General features: G+C 36.1%; 1 protein-coding gene across 4 annotated transcripts in view; it reads right to left on the reverse strand.

Moving 5' to 3' along the window:
* Window positions 1-1,035: 1,035 nt before the first annotated feature.
* The window catches only part of LOC105841306 (translation initiation factor IF-2), a 138,156-nt gene continuing 121,307 nt past the window's right edge, over window positions 1,036-17,884 (reverse strand). For all 4 annotated transcript variants that reach the window (XM_021346557.3, XM_021346556.3, XM_038012846.2 and 1 more), the window contains one exon: window positions 1,036-4,977. In XM_021346557.3, the coding sequence (XP_021202232.1) occupies window positions 4,892-4,977 (86 nt within the window). In that variant the 3' untranslated portion in view covers window positions 1,036-4,891. The remainder of the gene's footprint in view (window positions 4,978-17,884) is intronic.

Consider the following 17,884-nt stretch of genomic DNA (forward strand, 5'->3'; position numbering starts at 1 on the left):
ATCAGGTGAAATATTTTAATTTAGAAATTTCGGCATAAGACTCAAATTTCGTCCACGATTTCAACTTTTATTTAGAAATCTATGCGAGCATTATCGTGGCAAAATTATAAAAAAAATTATAATATATAAATAATAATAATTAAAAAGTCGTATCCTTGTAAAGGCGCTTGCAAAAAGTATTGTCTGTGTAGTGTAGTCTAGCACTAAGTGACCACGAGGTTCTCCGGAGGAATGCATACTTCCGAACATTTGCTGTAATATGCTGCATTTTTTTGCAGCTGAGCAGACACCCGTCGATTAAAGGGTAGAAATTCCTTGTACAAAACAATTGAAACAATGACCTTATGTCCCAAGGTGGGCGGCAAAATTTAACGTGTCAGCTGCGGATGGTACTTTACACCAGATGAGTTTTGAGATCGTTCACCCTTCTACATATTAAATAAATTAAAATATATGTTTAATTTTACGTGTCTCATTCTTAATTCTTATAATGTTAATCTTAAATCTTTAAATCTTGAAAAGTATCGTTCATAATAACGATTTGGTTTAACATTTATTTAGATAAATGCAATGCAATTTTTGCTTAATCACCAACTTCAAATCTGATTATTTTTTTATACATCCTCCTTTGACGATTATTATTAAAAACGAGTTGTTAAGTCCATATTACTAGTTGAATGAATGTAACCAGATTTGAAGATTTTTACATTAAACATGCCGCGGCCATTAATTGTTATTAAAATAAAATCATCTCTGTTAACCTTACCTGAATACGAGGAAGCTTTTAAAACAAATTGTTGTGTAACAAGCGGCGCTCAGACAGAGCGCGCGCATCAGCCCGTCGCATAGTTCAGAGGACGCCCCCGGAGGAATGCCACTCTCCACTCAACCTTTTCAAACCCTACCTTTTCTGTACTGAACTTCCAGAGAAACGCTAACCTTTGTACACACGCCACTTACTCCAAAACGTAACCTTAAACAGCCCGCATAAAAAACAAGCGACATTTCAATAACGGAAAATAACAACAACAAGAATTATTTTACAAAGATATTTTATTAAACATTCTTGTCTGTAAAATAGTTTAATCATAACTGACGTTTACAACAAACAACTATAAAATTCTTTGTATTTTGGTTTGCTAACTCTAATGTTACATCAATAAGTTCTGTTCGAAATCGGAATAGACAATATTCATATTATCGGTATCAATCTTCAGCATTTCAGAACTGAATTTATATGTACATATAACAGCGCAGCGATACCTTAGGATAAACAAATTGTAACATTTGAACACGTAGCATATATCGTATCACACGAGGATGGGAGAGAATGCGGATCGCATTAAACTACGTTTTAAACACACGTTTTGTTGTCGACGCAAATTCGTAACTAATCGCAGACCGTATTTTTGCCCACACACAGATTACGTGTACATTTCGATCATCTTAATAATAATCTTATCAATTTTTGTATCTATTTTATAAAACAAATACTCTATTTGATTCAATAGGTTCAACGCCGTCTTATTATATTACCTGAAACTGGGAGAAATGGATCGAATTTATTTGAATAATGTCACTCGTTTGATTTGTATGTGGGTCACAAAATGTTACGTCGTGCTCACATTAAAATGTTATGCTATTCGTTATATAGAACATCAATGTCCTCTATATTAACACAAATGCGACAAACACTGAGCCGTATGATTTTCTCAACAATTTTTTAGCAGAGGACTTTAGTGTCAAGTTTCAATTACATCTCATCAACTGAATACGATGGGCTTGGTCCCAATAAGTAGCCACCTGAATTTGGAGTAGGTAATAAGATTGAAAAATATTCAAAAATTTCAAAAAAGCTTTTTCGTTTTTTTGTCATTTTTAAGTATTTGCTTTTACAGTTTTTAATTATTAATATTGCATACGAGCACAGTGTTTGTAGCAGGAAAACGACACACTCACAGCTTCCCCCGAAATCGCACGCATTTGTAACACCAACAACATCTATAAGGATGAAAATGAAAACAGTCCGCCTAGTTTTATTATTTATAATATATTTTATTTATCACACTTCATGTATTTGTACACACTGGCTGACTTAATACCTGAGAGATTCTCTATCCGTTAAAAAAATCCTAGAAGATACTTAGAATTTTTCAAATTAAATTTAACAGAATGTAATGTACTCGTAGAGGAAGTAATGACATGCACATGCATAGAATAATAAATACATATCGACGCTTGAAAGGCAAACGTGACTAGGCGACAATGCGTGAACTTTACAGTAGACTAATTTAAAGTTGAAATACCTGAAAAAAATTCTATTTTAACGAATCTAGCTGTAGGATTGAAATGATTTTAATAGACCTAGAAAGATATTTTTTTTTGCGCATCGAATATGGTTATTGCCTATCATTTATGTATAAAGCAGTTATTGTCGCTTATACATAGGTATTCCAATATTTTATTCTATTTCAATACTATCTTTGTGTCTTGTATTATTTAGTTTCCCAGAGAGCATAAAGTAATCTGTAAATTGTAGGTAAATAAAGGAATGAAGAGAGCTTCATTCGATCTACGTCATTGCGCACATTTGTCATTACGTTACTCATACATTAGTCTGTTATTACACGCCTGTCACATTAGCAATCAATCACAAAAGGGGCTCTGGAACCATAGTTTTAGATATTTTTTTGTAAGTTCAAGTACACAAAACAATCATTACTATTATTGAATTATTGAAAACATTAATTAGATTATTAAGATGATGATAATTTTTTTATTATTATTCAATACTCACATAAAACGGGATTTAGTTTTTTCGAGAAATTTCGAGAAACCCAGCGGAATACTTCAACTAGGCTTGTTCTCTTCTGTATTAATCTAAATGACCTGAGAGATTATAAAAACATGAAGTGAACTTTCACATATAGGTCATGACGAAACAATAGAATGAGATATATGAACGTGGGTGGCTCTAACAAAAGCACAATAGTTACATCATGCAGACGCGCTAGGAATTCCGGGGAAACTGTCGAACGTGCTTCACTTAATATCTTAATAATCTAACTTACCGCAGACATCAAGTGCATCGCCGGCTTTGTGGTCCACTGGCTACCATGAAGCTTATTAATTTAAAGCAATAACGAAATAAGTTTAGAAATTTTTAAATATTTCAATCATATATTATGTTGCATTAAATTCGATTATAACAAATAGAATAATTAGAAAATGCATTTTCGTGTACTGTCATAAAACAAATAAATTGATTTTAATTAAGATCTCATCATAAAGTTGTTCGTAATTCAGTAATAAAATTCAATTATCTTAATAATGGACAGTATTTTCTCTGATTTTTTTTTTTAATTTAGCCCAATCTTGAGAAAATATTCAAAAGGTTATTTTTGTTTCGACTTATTCTTGTTTAATTTAGATGTTAATCCAATGTTAAGAATACTTTGTAAATATGTATACATATATCTTTTGAAATCCTTCCCAAAAATCGAATACAGGCTGTGGAGTCAATGATAACAACCAAGACAGCTAGATAAATGAATCTCATTCGAAGTATATTTTTTACCAATGAAATATTTTGTATTCCACATTTGTACATAAACAAAAGACTTGTTTTTCGTTTAATTATGTTTTTTTTTATTGAAGTAAAATAAATTTCGGCGAGGTATTTTTAAGAAGTTCCAAACTGTTTATAGTACGAAGTCCAGTGAACGAAAAAGCCAATGTTGGCGAACAATGTTGACCTTGCGTATCTGTTACTTGACTCCCGTTGCGCATAAGACATAATATCTACAACAACTACTATACAAGAAGCTCTTTTTTTTTTTTAAACAGATTCTTAAGCGCTGATTCGAAAGCTCTTTTTATTGTAAACAGGGGTATCGAGTGCTTTAAGCGTTAAAAATTAACGGAATAAATAAAGTAACGTTGAAATGTTGACAATATTTGATTGGAAATAAACTCACGAAATAAACTCAGAGATCAATTTATGAAACTACTCTTAGAAATTTAAAAATACTTTGTGAGTAGCTCATTTTTATTAAAAAAAAGCCATTTTGGATTTTTATCTGGCTCACTGAAACCTTCATGACACAAACATAGACAGATAATGATATAATTAATCCATAGGCTTCACATGATTAAATATGCATGTATTAAATACTATAACAAATGCTAACAGCTAGCAACCCCCGTTACCTTTCAGACTAAGTAATTACAACATTCATTATTAGATTAATATATAACTACAAGATTATAGTGTTGACAGGGATAACTCATGTTTTTTTTCTTAGTTTTCAATATTTTTAAATATTCTTCCTTATTTGACAAACATTACATGTACCTTTGTTTCATTTATATCACTATTTCGTAAAACTACATTGGATTAGAGACAATTGTGTCTTTTGATTACTATCTGATACATTTTAACAAATAACATTTCAATTTAAATACTTATCCTTCACTTTTTCACATTAAACTACCTACGTTTTCATCTCGTCACTTTCATTATACATTACATAAAATCGTTATTATATATCTATGAGTATTTAATATACGCAGCAACTCACAATTATAAGTTATCAATGCGCCGAGATGGTTCATTGGCATTAAGTGTTGCACGTTTACGTCACGCGCGAACATAATAGCATCCGATGCAACTAGTAGAGGCCAAAGTCCATAGATGACGTTCATGTGAAATCGGGCGCTGTGTGGCTCACCGGGAGTCGATGGGCGGTGAGCACGTCGCGTGTGCTAGTCAGCGCGGGGCCGGGGTCGACGCTGGTGTCTAGTGGGCCGGGGTCGGGGTCGGAGGGTTCCTCGGGAGGAGCCGCGGCGGGTCGGACGTTGTCGAGCCGCGGGCGCGGCGAGTACCGCGGCGTCAGCGGAATCCCCCCGACGACTGGGTGCGATTTAAGACTTCCGCCTGCAGGACGTCGTGCATCATGCGCTCGTTCTCCTGGCGAACTGTGAACAACCATGCAAGCTTAATATCCGTTACGACTAATTGCATTCTAATTTAACGGCCGTCTGGTGTAGTGGTAAGTGACATGGTCACAACAGAAGGGGGTCGCGGGTTCAATTCCCGCCAAGGGAAGATATTTGTATGATAAATATAAAAATGTCCAGGGTTATGGATGTATATTATTAATAAAAATCTTACATTTATTTCCGTTATCTGGTATGTGTAACACAAGTTCTTTACGAACTTAGCACGGGACCAGTTAACGTGGCGTTATTGTTAGTAAATAATTTATTTAAAAAAAAAAACAAATGGAAGTTTTGTTGGGTCACACCTAAGGTCTATGGACGATGTTCTAAACTAGAGCGTGACTAAGTTATTATGGATTGTGATCTAGTCAGACAAGTACGTGCGACTAGATCAATCGAACTGCTTCAGTTTTGGACCTTATGGACAAAGTTATGGGTACAACTCTAAATTAGTAGGGTTTTACGGTGTTATTGATAAAACACATATGTTAATTTAAGTGTTAGAAAAACATAATTTTGCTGAAATGTTACGGAGAAATTAAAACACGTATATATTTAAATAAAATCAGTTAGTTAAGTTAATATCAGTGCTTAATGATCCGCGCTGCCTCTTTCAAAGGAATTGTACTTTATTTGCTTAGTTAATTTTGCGACGAGGATTCTCTTTAAAGCTTTTAAAGAGAATCCGAGGGGGAAATCGGCTACGTAAATACAATTACTGGCCTTAAGATTTCATGCTCCATAAAAATACATTAATCGATCCAAGTAAAGAGAAAGTGCAGACGGTAAGACCGCTGTTAATTTAGTCAACTCCTAAACGAATAAAGCCCTAACAACAGCTATACTACTTTTATATAAAAATATAGATTTCAGTAAGATTTTATTCTAGTGACTTCTAGTGACTAGTGACATCATGTCGTTATCTCGATTCTATCATATAACCGCTGCACCAGTCTTAAAAAAAAGACGTATAATAACCGGCAAACTTCTTGAGCATTTGTTGACGTAGTGGGGGTAAGTTTGCGCATGGTACACTCACGTGCAAAAACATTACTTACTCTGCGTCATAATGCTATTAAATTATTAAAATCAACATATGTATTTATTTATATATTTATTAGAACATCAACAAAACATATAGGTTAATAATTGTAATAATTTAATCTTGGGGTAAAATAGATATTCCTTCTATTAAGTCAAAACTAGAGCTGTTGCCAGGTCTTGGTTCAGTTGAATCGAAGCTGGTATTTGTAATTTTTTTTCGTTATCATAATCTTGACCATCATCATCATCATTGTTTTCATCACCCGAGTCGCTATCATCGTGATGAGTCGATATAGGGCTCATCGGCGTAGTTTACAACTCGGTCGATTCGGTCTTCTTTTTTGTCTATACTTAATTAATTATTTTTTGAAGATATTCGATTCGTAGTAATCGAATGTTACTTTTTTCATTTACCAGCTTCCGATTATTTTCTGTTCTTTTTTTCCATCTGAAGCCTAGCTCTTTCATAATTCGTCGTAAGCTTCATTCCGAGCCATTAAAATTTATATCTTTTTTTTTACAACTTTTTATTACAGATTGAACGAAACTATCCATTCCGGTAACTTTCTTCTTCCCTGATCTTTTCTTACCCGGATTCCGAAACACGGCGAGCAAGCCAGAGCCTTTAGCTTCGTTAATAATGCACCTAACAGTACTCACTGATGTTTTTGTTGCTTCCGAAGTCTGTTTTAATTTTTCCATATGATTCTTCCCCTGTTTTATAATGAACAATATACGTCGTACACAAATTTTCTACCCTTTCTTTTAAGTACTACACCAGTTTGTCACGGCATAGTGTATGTTTTATAAAAAATCAACAAACACTCAACAAATAGCAATGGCAACAAAGTCCACAAGCAATTATAACAAATAACTTAACGATTAATAACGATAGTCTTTCCACTGTACGCAAGCGTACTTTTGGGAGCAAGCGGAATGAGGGCGCGGTGCGGGACGCAAGGTTCGACTGATCTACCAATAACGCGCTCGATACGATTTCCCCTGCCGTCGCGCCTCACCCTCACCACCAAAGTGATCTAAAATTCGGTTCTGCGCAGTCAAGGTCATTTGCTCAAGAAGTTTGCCGATTACTATACGCATTTGTAAATTTGTTTACTCGTGCCTAGATTATCTTTATCGCTAACGTTTCATTCTAAGAACACTACTATAGGTAACACCACTATAACACGGTATTTTACAACACCTTTCCACTCTAGCACGAAAAGAAAAATTCTCCGAAACCCTCTTATCAACACGGTACTTCTACAACACGATAACGAAATTGTTGTTTAAAATTATTTAGAAACTTACATTATGGACTATGAACACAACATTTAGGGGAATAACCGAAACTTTACTGCTCATTTTCTTATGTATAATAGATAAAAGAATACATATAGGCATTGTTTTGATGTTTCATTCCGAAAAAATATTCTCCTTTTTGTACTGGCTTCTAGTCTAACACAGTGTCGCACAACGCGGGACTTTGTGGGAACGTATCTACCGTGTTATAGGAGGGTTACCAGTACTACAAAACGCAGTACTCGAAGTGCGGAAACTGGCCTTATTATGCCAGGCTAGTTGCTAATATTTTTGAAATTTTGTATTACTCCGGCTGGCACGACTGTCAGCGACGACGTGAGCTCATAATCATAGATTTCTTTATTACATTATTGAACTCACGGTATGACGTAATGTAGTTATAAACTGTAGGTTTCTAGTGAAATCCGGTCACATGATGAAATAAAAGCATTTGTTGAAATTACTAGCGTTCCACCCGACACGGAACATCGATGGTTATATGACAATCAATTTTCCCTGAATGTTGTAAATATAAAACCGCTGTAAGCTTCAAATCACTTGGTTAATCCATGTGCGATCGCTGAGATTGCAAACATTATTCTTGGGTTGTCTTACACCCTTACGGGGGCGGAACGGACCTCAGAGAAAATCCAAGAGTAAAAGCAGACAAACTAAAATAAATTTTGTTTATATCATAAGACGAATCTGTTTTCTGAACTAAGCTGTCGTATTTCACGGACCTCATGCCGAGTAAGATTGTAAAGATTAAAATCGAACGGCATCTACAATCGTATGTTTTTTTATACTTCAATACCCTAACTGTGGTGTGTTCGATCACTTACCCGTTGATCAAAATTAATAGCCTATACCTAAAGCACTTGGAACTGTCGAAGATACTGACGCGTGGAGAGTAATTGTGCAATAGGTGATGAGAGAATAGCTATCAAAGTGATGCGACTTTCAGAAATGAAGATGCCGATTCAGAAAGAACACTTTATTGTTATTATATATATCCGACCGAGCAGTCGAACGGAGCGGACATAGATAATACCAATAAATTAGTTATAGATAATCACCTTAAGGTGATTATCTATAACATTTTTTTTGAGTGCTTAAGCACTTGTTACACAAAATGTTAATCGTTAATCGATTTGTCTATAACAAATAAATACTTGTATGATTTTTTTTTTATTTTCTGTGTTTCGTTATACAATAATGAAATGCCTTAAATTTAACAACATATAAGTTTGGGGGCGTCCGCTACAAGAGGTCGCTAGTTTCGATACAGAAAAAATATTTGTCTTAAATTATCGCAGTTTCAGGGCCTTGGGAGTGGAGCTTTTTTTCCTACCTAAGCTGAGAGCCTTAAGAGGCTATATCAGCGTGTGGAGCTCTCTGTTAATGTAATAAATGGAATTCATCGGAAAAGTGAGTCTTAATTACTGTCATTAAGGAAGGCTATGATAATGATGAAGAGAATGGCGTCAAAAACGCTGACGTTATCATTTTAAAAACACCATAGAACTAGCACTATTTAAATAAAACTAGACTATCCATCACATAAAAAACCTGAATACACGCTTGAGTACAACTTAAGGAGGTACATTTTTTTTTTAATTTTGATCTGTTGCCCCGGCGGCCTTTTTGCAATGTGAATTAAAATAAGTTCTTTTGAGTCAATCTTTCTATTAAAAAATAAAGGAAGATTGGACAACGTAAACTAACGGACGACGACATGACAGACTCGATGTTTCTAAAAAACCTTATTCAAAATATAACAACGAATGTGAAAAAGCGTAATCGGTTTATTATACTTACTTAATGAATCCGTTTCATTTTTATTTACATATATATCTAATACAAAAATACTGAGATGCAAAATTCTTTTATTTTATTTGGACGAATTGCTGGAGGCCTTTCAAGCTTATAGAAATTCACAAATTCCCTAACAAACTTAAATCAAAACAACTAAGTATTGCTTCTCAGATCACCAAGAAAAACAACGAAATAAATCATGAAAATTCCAACCATTGTTTTTAGAAAACTTACATTTTGCTTATTCTGTATTCGGTATAGTTTGCCTATAAACTAAAGCAAATAAAATAAACGAGCGCGAAACTTTTGTTTTCCAATAACAGATCTGTCAACAGGACGCTAGATTTTAGGATATTTTAATACGCTTTTATTAGCTTCAGACGTATGTATGTTAGTATGTAACGGAATCTTTGAACATGATTTTGACCCCCTTCAAAACGTCGGATTAACTCGAAATTTGGCATACTTATTAAGGACCGATGACAATTCAATATTTTAAACAGTTTGATCCGTTATACTTATTAGGATAATCAGGTTTTTTTGTTTTCATGAGACCCGGAGTGTCTCTACGCTTTTTTTTGCAATAAAATCATTTTTTCTTACACTATTTTTAATTCATTTTCAATTTTTTAGTTGGATTTTCTATAAAAGCGTATGTTTTAGTTTTTTTAAACTAACATTTACTTATAAGGGATATTTTATAACCGTCATGCAATATAAGTGCAGCTTAGACTTTAAATCTCAAGATGGCTGGCGGAATTCACGACATGATGTCTACGGGCAGCGGTAATCACTTAACACCAAGCGGGCCTTTCACCCATCAAAATAAGGACCGTTATATTTGTGTTATTAAGCTAGGTCGTATACTTATATTTTCTAAAAAATACTCGGTTGACCTTAAATACTGAGCTGACGATGTGGGTTGAGGTTGGGTGTGACGGTATGGGTGTGGTTGTGTGACGGTATGAGTTCGCACTTTGGGCACACCATTCGTGTGACGAACATGATTGTTTGCTCTATGTTTGTGGGTGTGTATAATAATTTTAAACGTATCTAAGTATGTATACGTGTTAGTGATTCGCAAAGTAATGGAAATCTTAGAGTCTCTAATCTAAGTTTTCCATTACTTTGCGATGATCGCGTTGGACTTGTCTACGAACTCGGAGTCTTTTTCCCTCCCCTTTACCCATAATGCAGCGTTTATCAGGGCAGCAGCGTGCCTTTCCGGTAATATGTTCAAAATAAGAATGAAGTCATTTGAAGTCGTCGTGGCCTAACGGATAAGACGTCCGGTGCATTCGTATTGAGCGCGATGCACCGGTGTTCGAATCTCAGGCGGGTACCAATTTTTCTAATGAAATACGTACTCAAAAAATGTTCACGATTGACTTCCATGGTGAAGGAATAACATCGTGTTATAAAAATGAAACCCGCAAAATTATAATTTGCGTAATTACTGGTGGTAGGACCTCTTGTGAGTCCGCGCGGGTGGGTACCACCACCCTGCCTATTTCTGCCGTGAAGCAGAATGCGCTTCGGTTTGAAGGGCGGGGCAGCCGTTGTAACTATACTGAGATCTTAGAACTTATATCTCAAGGTGTGTGTCACATTTACGTTGTAGATGTCTATGGGCTACAGTAACCACTTAATATCGGGTGGGCTGAGAGCTTGTCCACACATCTAAGCAATAAATAAAAAAGTTTGAGAGTTCAGTGCAGGCAGGTAACCAGGTTAACCATAGAAGGTTCGGTGCAACATGTTGTTCATTAAAAATGAAGCATTATCCGTTAGTATCAAAGTTCCTTCACAGCTGATCCAGTTTCCCCTGGCTCAACGTATCCGACACGTACAAAATTATTCCAAACAAAAGAGTATTCAAATTTGATCTTTATCGCAATACGTCTTTCTGTCGAAATTTTTGATATGGTATTTAGACATGGCATTTACAGTCAGTAATACCTGTATGTGTTCGAATGTCCGCCTCCCATGCATTAAAATCATATTATTATATCTATACTAATATTATAAAGAGGAAAGATTTGTTTATTTGTTTGTATTGAATAGGCTCCGAAACTACTGAACCGATTTGAAAAATTCTTTCACTGTTTCGAAGCTACACTATTCCAGGGTGACATAGGATACAATCTTTTTTGAAAAAAATTAGGGATCCTTACTAAAACTCCAATAATGTAACCCAAGGTGTAAAAAAATTACCTAAAATATTCTTTACATCGCGTGCCCTGCGAAAACTATTGATGATAGAATAGCATAATAAAATAAAATAATGTACTAAGACTTTGTAGAACACATTATTATTTACAAAAAGTGTCGCGACAGCATATGTCTAACTATCTATATATTAATACGTGAAGCAAAAACTTTGTATCCCTTTTTACGAAAATTGTGCGGACGGAGGAGTATGAAATTTTCTACACTTATAGAGAATATAGAGAAGAAGTGCATAATGATAATATTTTTTTAAAATAATGCGTAAAAGATACATTAAATCAATAAAGAAAACATTACACACACTACATACCATGTATTTGACGCACACACGCATGCATACTATTTATTGTCAAACTTTTGTTCTTGACGTCTGTGGTCAAATTGAGAATAGATTAAATATTGTTTGTCTTTATTAATATTTTTTTATAGTGTAGCCTTGGCAAAATTTGTGATTATAGAAGTATAAAATACAATCATAATAGTGTACAAACTTACAATTCCAATTAATTATAGTCGAATTTCGACTACTGTGGGACCTCTAGTTATAGTTATGACGCAATAAGTGTTCTTTTATTTTAAAAAATAAAACAGCGTCAAATATCGTTGAAATTTTTGTTAAAGATCCGAGCGGAGCCGGAGCGGGCCGCTATCTAAAATAATTATCAAAACATCGAAGTTCGCAACAATCAAACCAAGCCGATTCGACTCACTTTTAAAAGAGTATAACCACTGTACCATGCTCGAAACACTCAGAAAATTCTGTTCTTTATTTATGTAAAAATCATTTCCTAAGTACAAGTATCATTCACACAATACGGTTGGTGTAAACAATGGCCGGTTTCCCTTCGTGACGCGCTGGCAGCTTTCCAACAATACCGACTATTATTCCATAGATAGAACGATCGACGCATTATAAAATAAAATCATCGATTACCCTACTGTAGAACATAAATTCCAAATTAGGAATATTATCTTTCTTCTGTCCATCAAACCTTCATCTCAATAAGATTGGTGGAAATGTTGAAGGCTCACACGGGCTGCTACAAAGAATTTCAACCTCAAACCAAACATATATTGTTATTTGAAAACCCATGAATCATTGCTATTTTAATGTTATTAATCCTACCTTAAAGTACGGCACTGCAATTTGCATGGCAACATTCAAGGCACTATGCAGTATGCAGCTTTCTATTTTCCGGAAAATTCCTTAGTCTTGGCTAGGACGCCCACGGAAATAGATGGGGTAGTGTAATTCTACATACACAGCCACGACTTTAAATTCGAAACATAAATCAGAAACTCTATTCTTTTCATGCCGTTATTTATTGACTGCTTGTGAGTTTCATCACTTATTTATTAACAGCTAAAAATTTATTCTGTTTCAGATAGAAGAATTAGAAGAAAAGAGGAAGAAAGAGAGAAGGGAAGGGGAGAAAAGAGAAGAGCATGAAAAAGTACTGTTCACTCCTGACGTATTGTTCCAAGTCGATCAAAATAAATCTTTTTTTTTTTTCATAAAGTGAACATGTTACTAAAAGACATTTTCGTAAGATCTTGCTGTACCTGTTTGAAAAAAAAGCACACGGAGAGCTTTGTAAAATGTGTGAAACGTGGCTTCAGAGCAGTTGTAGCGCATAAAAATTAAAACTAATCGTTTGTTAGTTTCGATAACTAAATATACCGTAATTAACTATTCAGTAACGGTCTGATCTATTCGTAAACATTACTGCAAGTAAGAAGACCATTTCTCCAATAAATTTCTTTCATACGAATTCAAGATTTTTAAGCATTCTCGTTTGTTAATTTGGAAACATTGAAGAAAAATATTCAAGCGACTCCTTTACTCGATAGTAAGATTTCTAGAAACATTGAGCGCTATGATATGGCTTCTTCAAACGAGGCTTGCGGAGAGTACTTAACGGCAGACAGCGGCTTGGCTTTGCGCCTGGCATTGCTGATGTCCATGGGCGACGGTAACCGCTCGCCATCAGGTTGGCCGTAAAATCTGGAAAAGTTTGAATTAATTTTTATTTATTATAAATACTAATATCATTTTTCCTTTACGTATTACAATTTCTGTCCAAAAGCTTTAGAGCCGATGCCTATACCTACCAATGTGTTTATGTTACAGTCCATATTACTATTAGAGATTACACAAACTAAACGCACGTAGTTTCATTGCAACAAATTTTATACAAGCAAAATAAACCTTACAGCCGTGAACAACTTAATAGAAGAATTTGTACCTAAACATTACAATACCTTTCAGAACGCGTTTAAATTAATTGCAGCCTCTTTGTAATTTTAGAAACGGTAATAATAAAAAGATACTTTTTATTATTACCTTTTAATACTAAAAATATACTTACTGGAAGTATGTTGTTATTGTTACTGTTCCATTTCCGTAGTCCAATGGACTTCACTACCTTAAGTAAGTAAATTTACCGACCAGAATTAGATCTAAACAAGTTTTAGATCCCATATTACTTAGGTCATGCGTGAAAGACACAAAATGTTTGTGAAGGTGCGTTAAATAACGGTATTATTAAGGTCTACGGCTAAAACAAAGATTACTTTCCACGTGAACGCGCTGGCGGCCCTCCAAGCTCTGCTGAAATCAAAATACTTAAGAGCTCGCGTCTTACACCACGAACGTTATCTGAATCTTTAATTCAAATACACAATTGAATCTGACGGTTGCTTTAATCCGCTCAAAATGACGATTTCTTCGGATACGTTTTTACCTCGGCTGGTTTTCATTTACGTACTAGCTGAGCCGGCAGACTGTGTTGTGCCTCAATCGATAAATAAAAGCCCTAAACTTTTTTTGTATAAAATAAACTTAAAACAAACAAAAGGGGACACATCAAAGGGAAATCAAAATTGTTAATTCCGATCATTTTCATTTTTATCTACCCTTTAACCAAACCAAACCAAACCAAAATTAGCCAAATCGGTCCAGCCGTTCTCGAGTTTTAGCGAGACTAACGAACAGCAATTCATTTTTATATATATAGATAGATAGATAATAATAGATAAATAAATAAAACTACTTAACGGATATACCTATATAGTGGTGGTATTTCCTTCTTATTATTTGACTTCTACGAGTCGGAGACCACATTACAATACGGTTTAATCTAGTGCTTATCTGATGAATGTCAAGATCCACCTTGGGACACGAGTATTGTATTATACAGCGGCTGTCTTACTCCACAAACAGAATCAGCGCTTCGCAGCGGAAATATGCTGAACAGCGATACCTACCTGTAAGAGCTTATCATAAAACAGACAAACTCATTATCAGAGTTGAGTTATAGCATAATAAATTCTGTAATTTTTAAAACATCAAGATATGAATTTTAAGGTTTTTTTTTTGCCGTTTCTAAAATAATTATAAAGTAGTCAAACCAACGTATAACAACGTCCATAAAACAAGTGCGACATTAAATTGTAACACAGTACTTTGATCACTACTAGCGTAGATCCTACGGTTCGGGCTCTTCGCATTGATTGCAGTAAAATGAGGTTAAAAACTATGACTTTTTTCAAGGATGATTTGTGGGGCTTAGAAGTTGCACTTTGAAAATTGCATTAACTTTAAATAAATTAAAAATATAATAATAAAATAAAACAACTAATATATTTTTATAATATTAATTAAAAATATTTAGAGCACTGACGAGACAAGTTAATTAATAACTTTCCAATTTTCACTGAATATAGAACATGTGCAAAAATTAGTTTAAAAACCACTGTTAGGTTTCAGTAGATAATGTCATGTGTATTTTAAGAAAAATATTTGTCCGTATCAATCGAATGAAAGCTCGTCACTCAAGCACTCGTGTGGTGTTTTTTTTTTGCAAAAATCGGAAAATCTATCAGAAAAATTCACAAAACGGTTTTGGGATTTATACATTGTTAGTCAAATTTATCGTGAAAGCATTTTTTACTATTATTTTTATTGTATGTATTTTTGTAGCTAGTATTTGAAATAGATTTTTGAAGAGAATATATGTGCACGTACTTCTGCCAGACCTAAAGGATAAGACGCCTGATGTACTTGTATCGACCTATGAACCAATACTAGTGTTCAATCCCGCAAACAGATACAACTTTTTAAGTAATAGTAATAATAATAAAAAGTAACCTAGCACGTGCTCACGAACGATTCTCCACGAATAATAATTCCTCTAAGGAATAATGTCGTTTTAATAAAAGGCAAAACTGCATTATTCCTTTTATGTAATTGCTAGTTGTAGGGCAATCTGCAAACCTACGCCAGCTCGTCTATTTCTGAGGAGGAGCAGTCATGCATAGAGACTTGAAGGGTGGGACCGCCGTCACATAACATAACTGAGACTTTGACGTCATTAATCTTATGATATTCATCACATTCACCAGTTCCTGTAAGCACTTAACACCGAGGGGCAGCGAGCCGCGAGCTCTCCCACCATTGAAAAAATATATATTATTATATTACTTCCATCAATTGAGCACTCATTGATTATTTTACTTGCACAAGTTCTACAAAGTGATAATAAACATATATTTTTTTTGTATAAAACATTTAAGTCAATTGTATTTGTGCACAAGCTGTGAGTGAAAGTGCCGAGTTTGCAGTCCATTTGAATACAAATATCCTCGTTTAAAAAGAGCTGCCATTTGTGGACGTGTGGCTTCTAATAAAGGTTTACGGCTCTCACCGATTTTTTTTCAATGCCCAACGGACCCGACCTCGCTCCCGCAACCTTATTCTTAATCCTAATGCCTACTTATGGCCGGAAATTGCGAAGTATAACAAGGACCCAAAAATTGTATCTACACGTAAGGCAAGAGTAACTTACTGACTTAGAACAACTTTTTGTATAAGTGTAGAAGAGTAAGCGAGCTTCACCTTTTTTTTTTTTTTTTTTTTTTTTTTTTTATGATTGAAAGATTACTGGTGGCCCGGAGGCCTTTCCAGTTTCACCAGGACACGTGGGCGAGCAAAGGCTCAGCCAGGAGGGGTTGGATTTGCTAACAGCTATCCGAGCGCCTCCGAAGGAGACCTAACAGCTCAAGAGTAGCTGCTTCGCGAATGAATCTACTACCGGATCGGAATCGCGACCCGCTGAGAAGATCCGGCGAGAAACTCAGCGAGCTGATTCATGGGTTAGGTTGCACGGCGAACTCTTTGTCAAGTTCGACGAGTACGGTTACCGAGGTCCCTAAGCCTGCTCCTAGTGTTAGAGCTGAAGGCGTCTAATGCAAAGGTTATTGGATCTGATGGATCCGTAAGGACGTGTCTAGGGCGTCGACGGTGACTGGCTCCTGCGTGATCAGGATTCGGGGAGTAGTCAGCGGCGGCTACGATAAGGCGATTATTATGACGCATAGCCTTATCGAAGTACCGTTCCGACACTGACTTCATGTATTTCTGGATAGATTCGAGGCCCAGGTCGTCGTGTAGGTCAACGTTCCTCACGAACCACGGAGCTCCGACGGCTAACCTGCAAAAGCGGGATTGTAAAGATTGGAGGGTGTCTATGTGTGTGCGGGCCGCGTGAGCGAACACAACACTCGCGTAAGTCATGACGGGCCTAATGCAAGTTTTGTAAAGTGTCACCTTGTTCCGAAGGGACATTTTACTCCGCTTACAGATCATGGGGTAGAGTCTACCGAGAATAAACGCGGCACGGTCACGGACTGATTTTATATGCGGGCGGAATGTCATCGATGCATCCAGGGTAACGCCCAGGTACTTGACCTTCCTGGCCCAGGGTATGGGTTGTCTAAAGAGAGTAATCGGGGGTGTGAGATTCCTCCTCCTAATCCGGGAGGAAATCCGTGTGGAGCTTCCCCTCTGAAATAAAACCGCAGTACTTTTCGCTGGGTTGATGTCTATGCGCCATTTTCGGAACCACTGTCCTAGGGCTAGGGCTGCGCTCTGAAGCTTCTTCGCGATTAGGGACTTGTTTCTACTGGAATAGTAAACAGTTGTGTCGTCGGCGAATAAAGCTAAATGGGTCGGCGGCGACCGGGGAATATCGTTAACGAATAAGCTAAATAGGAGGGGTGAGAGGACAGAGCCTTGCGGGACTCCAGCTGTGAGAGATCGTGGGGAGGAGCGGGTTCCCTCGACTCGATATCGAAAAGAGCGGTTCGACAAGAAGTCCCGTATGATGAGCACGAGACTATCCGGCACGCCCATGTTGAATAGTTTGAAAATCAAACCATTGTGCCAGACTTTGTCGAACGCTTTTGCGACGTCGAAGAAGAGAGCTCCCGTGTATAACGGTTTTGGTCGATTAAGCCCCACAAGAATGTGCTCCGTGAGGCGGTGCACCTGTTGAACGCATGAGTGATTTGTACGGAATCCGAATTGTTCATCGATGAGAATGCCCTTGGATGACACGAAGTCTCTGAGGCGTTTGTAGAGCAGACGCTCATACAGTTTGCCTAGAGACATGAGGAGGCTAATCGGGCGGTAGCTCGTCGGATGATTTTTTGG

Source organism: Bombyx mori, chromosome 9 (assembly GCF_030269925.1).
Source record: "Bombyx mori chromosome 9, ASM3026992v2".
Classification (NCBI taxonomy): Eukaryota; Metazoa; Arthropoda; class Insecta; order Lepidoptera; family Bombycidae; genus Bombyx; species Bombyx mori.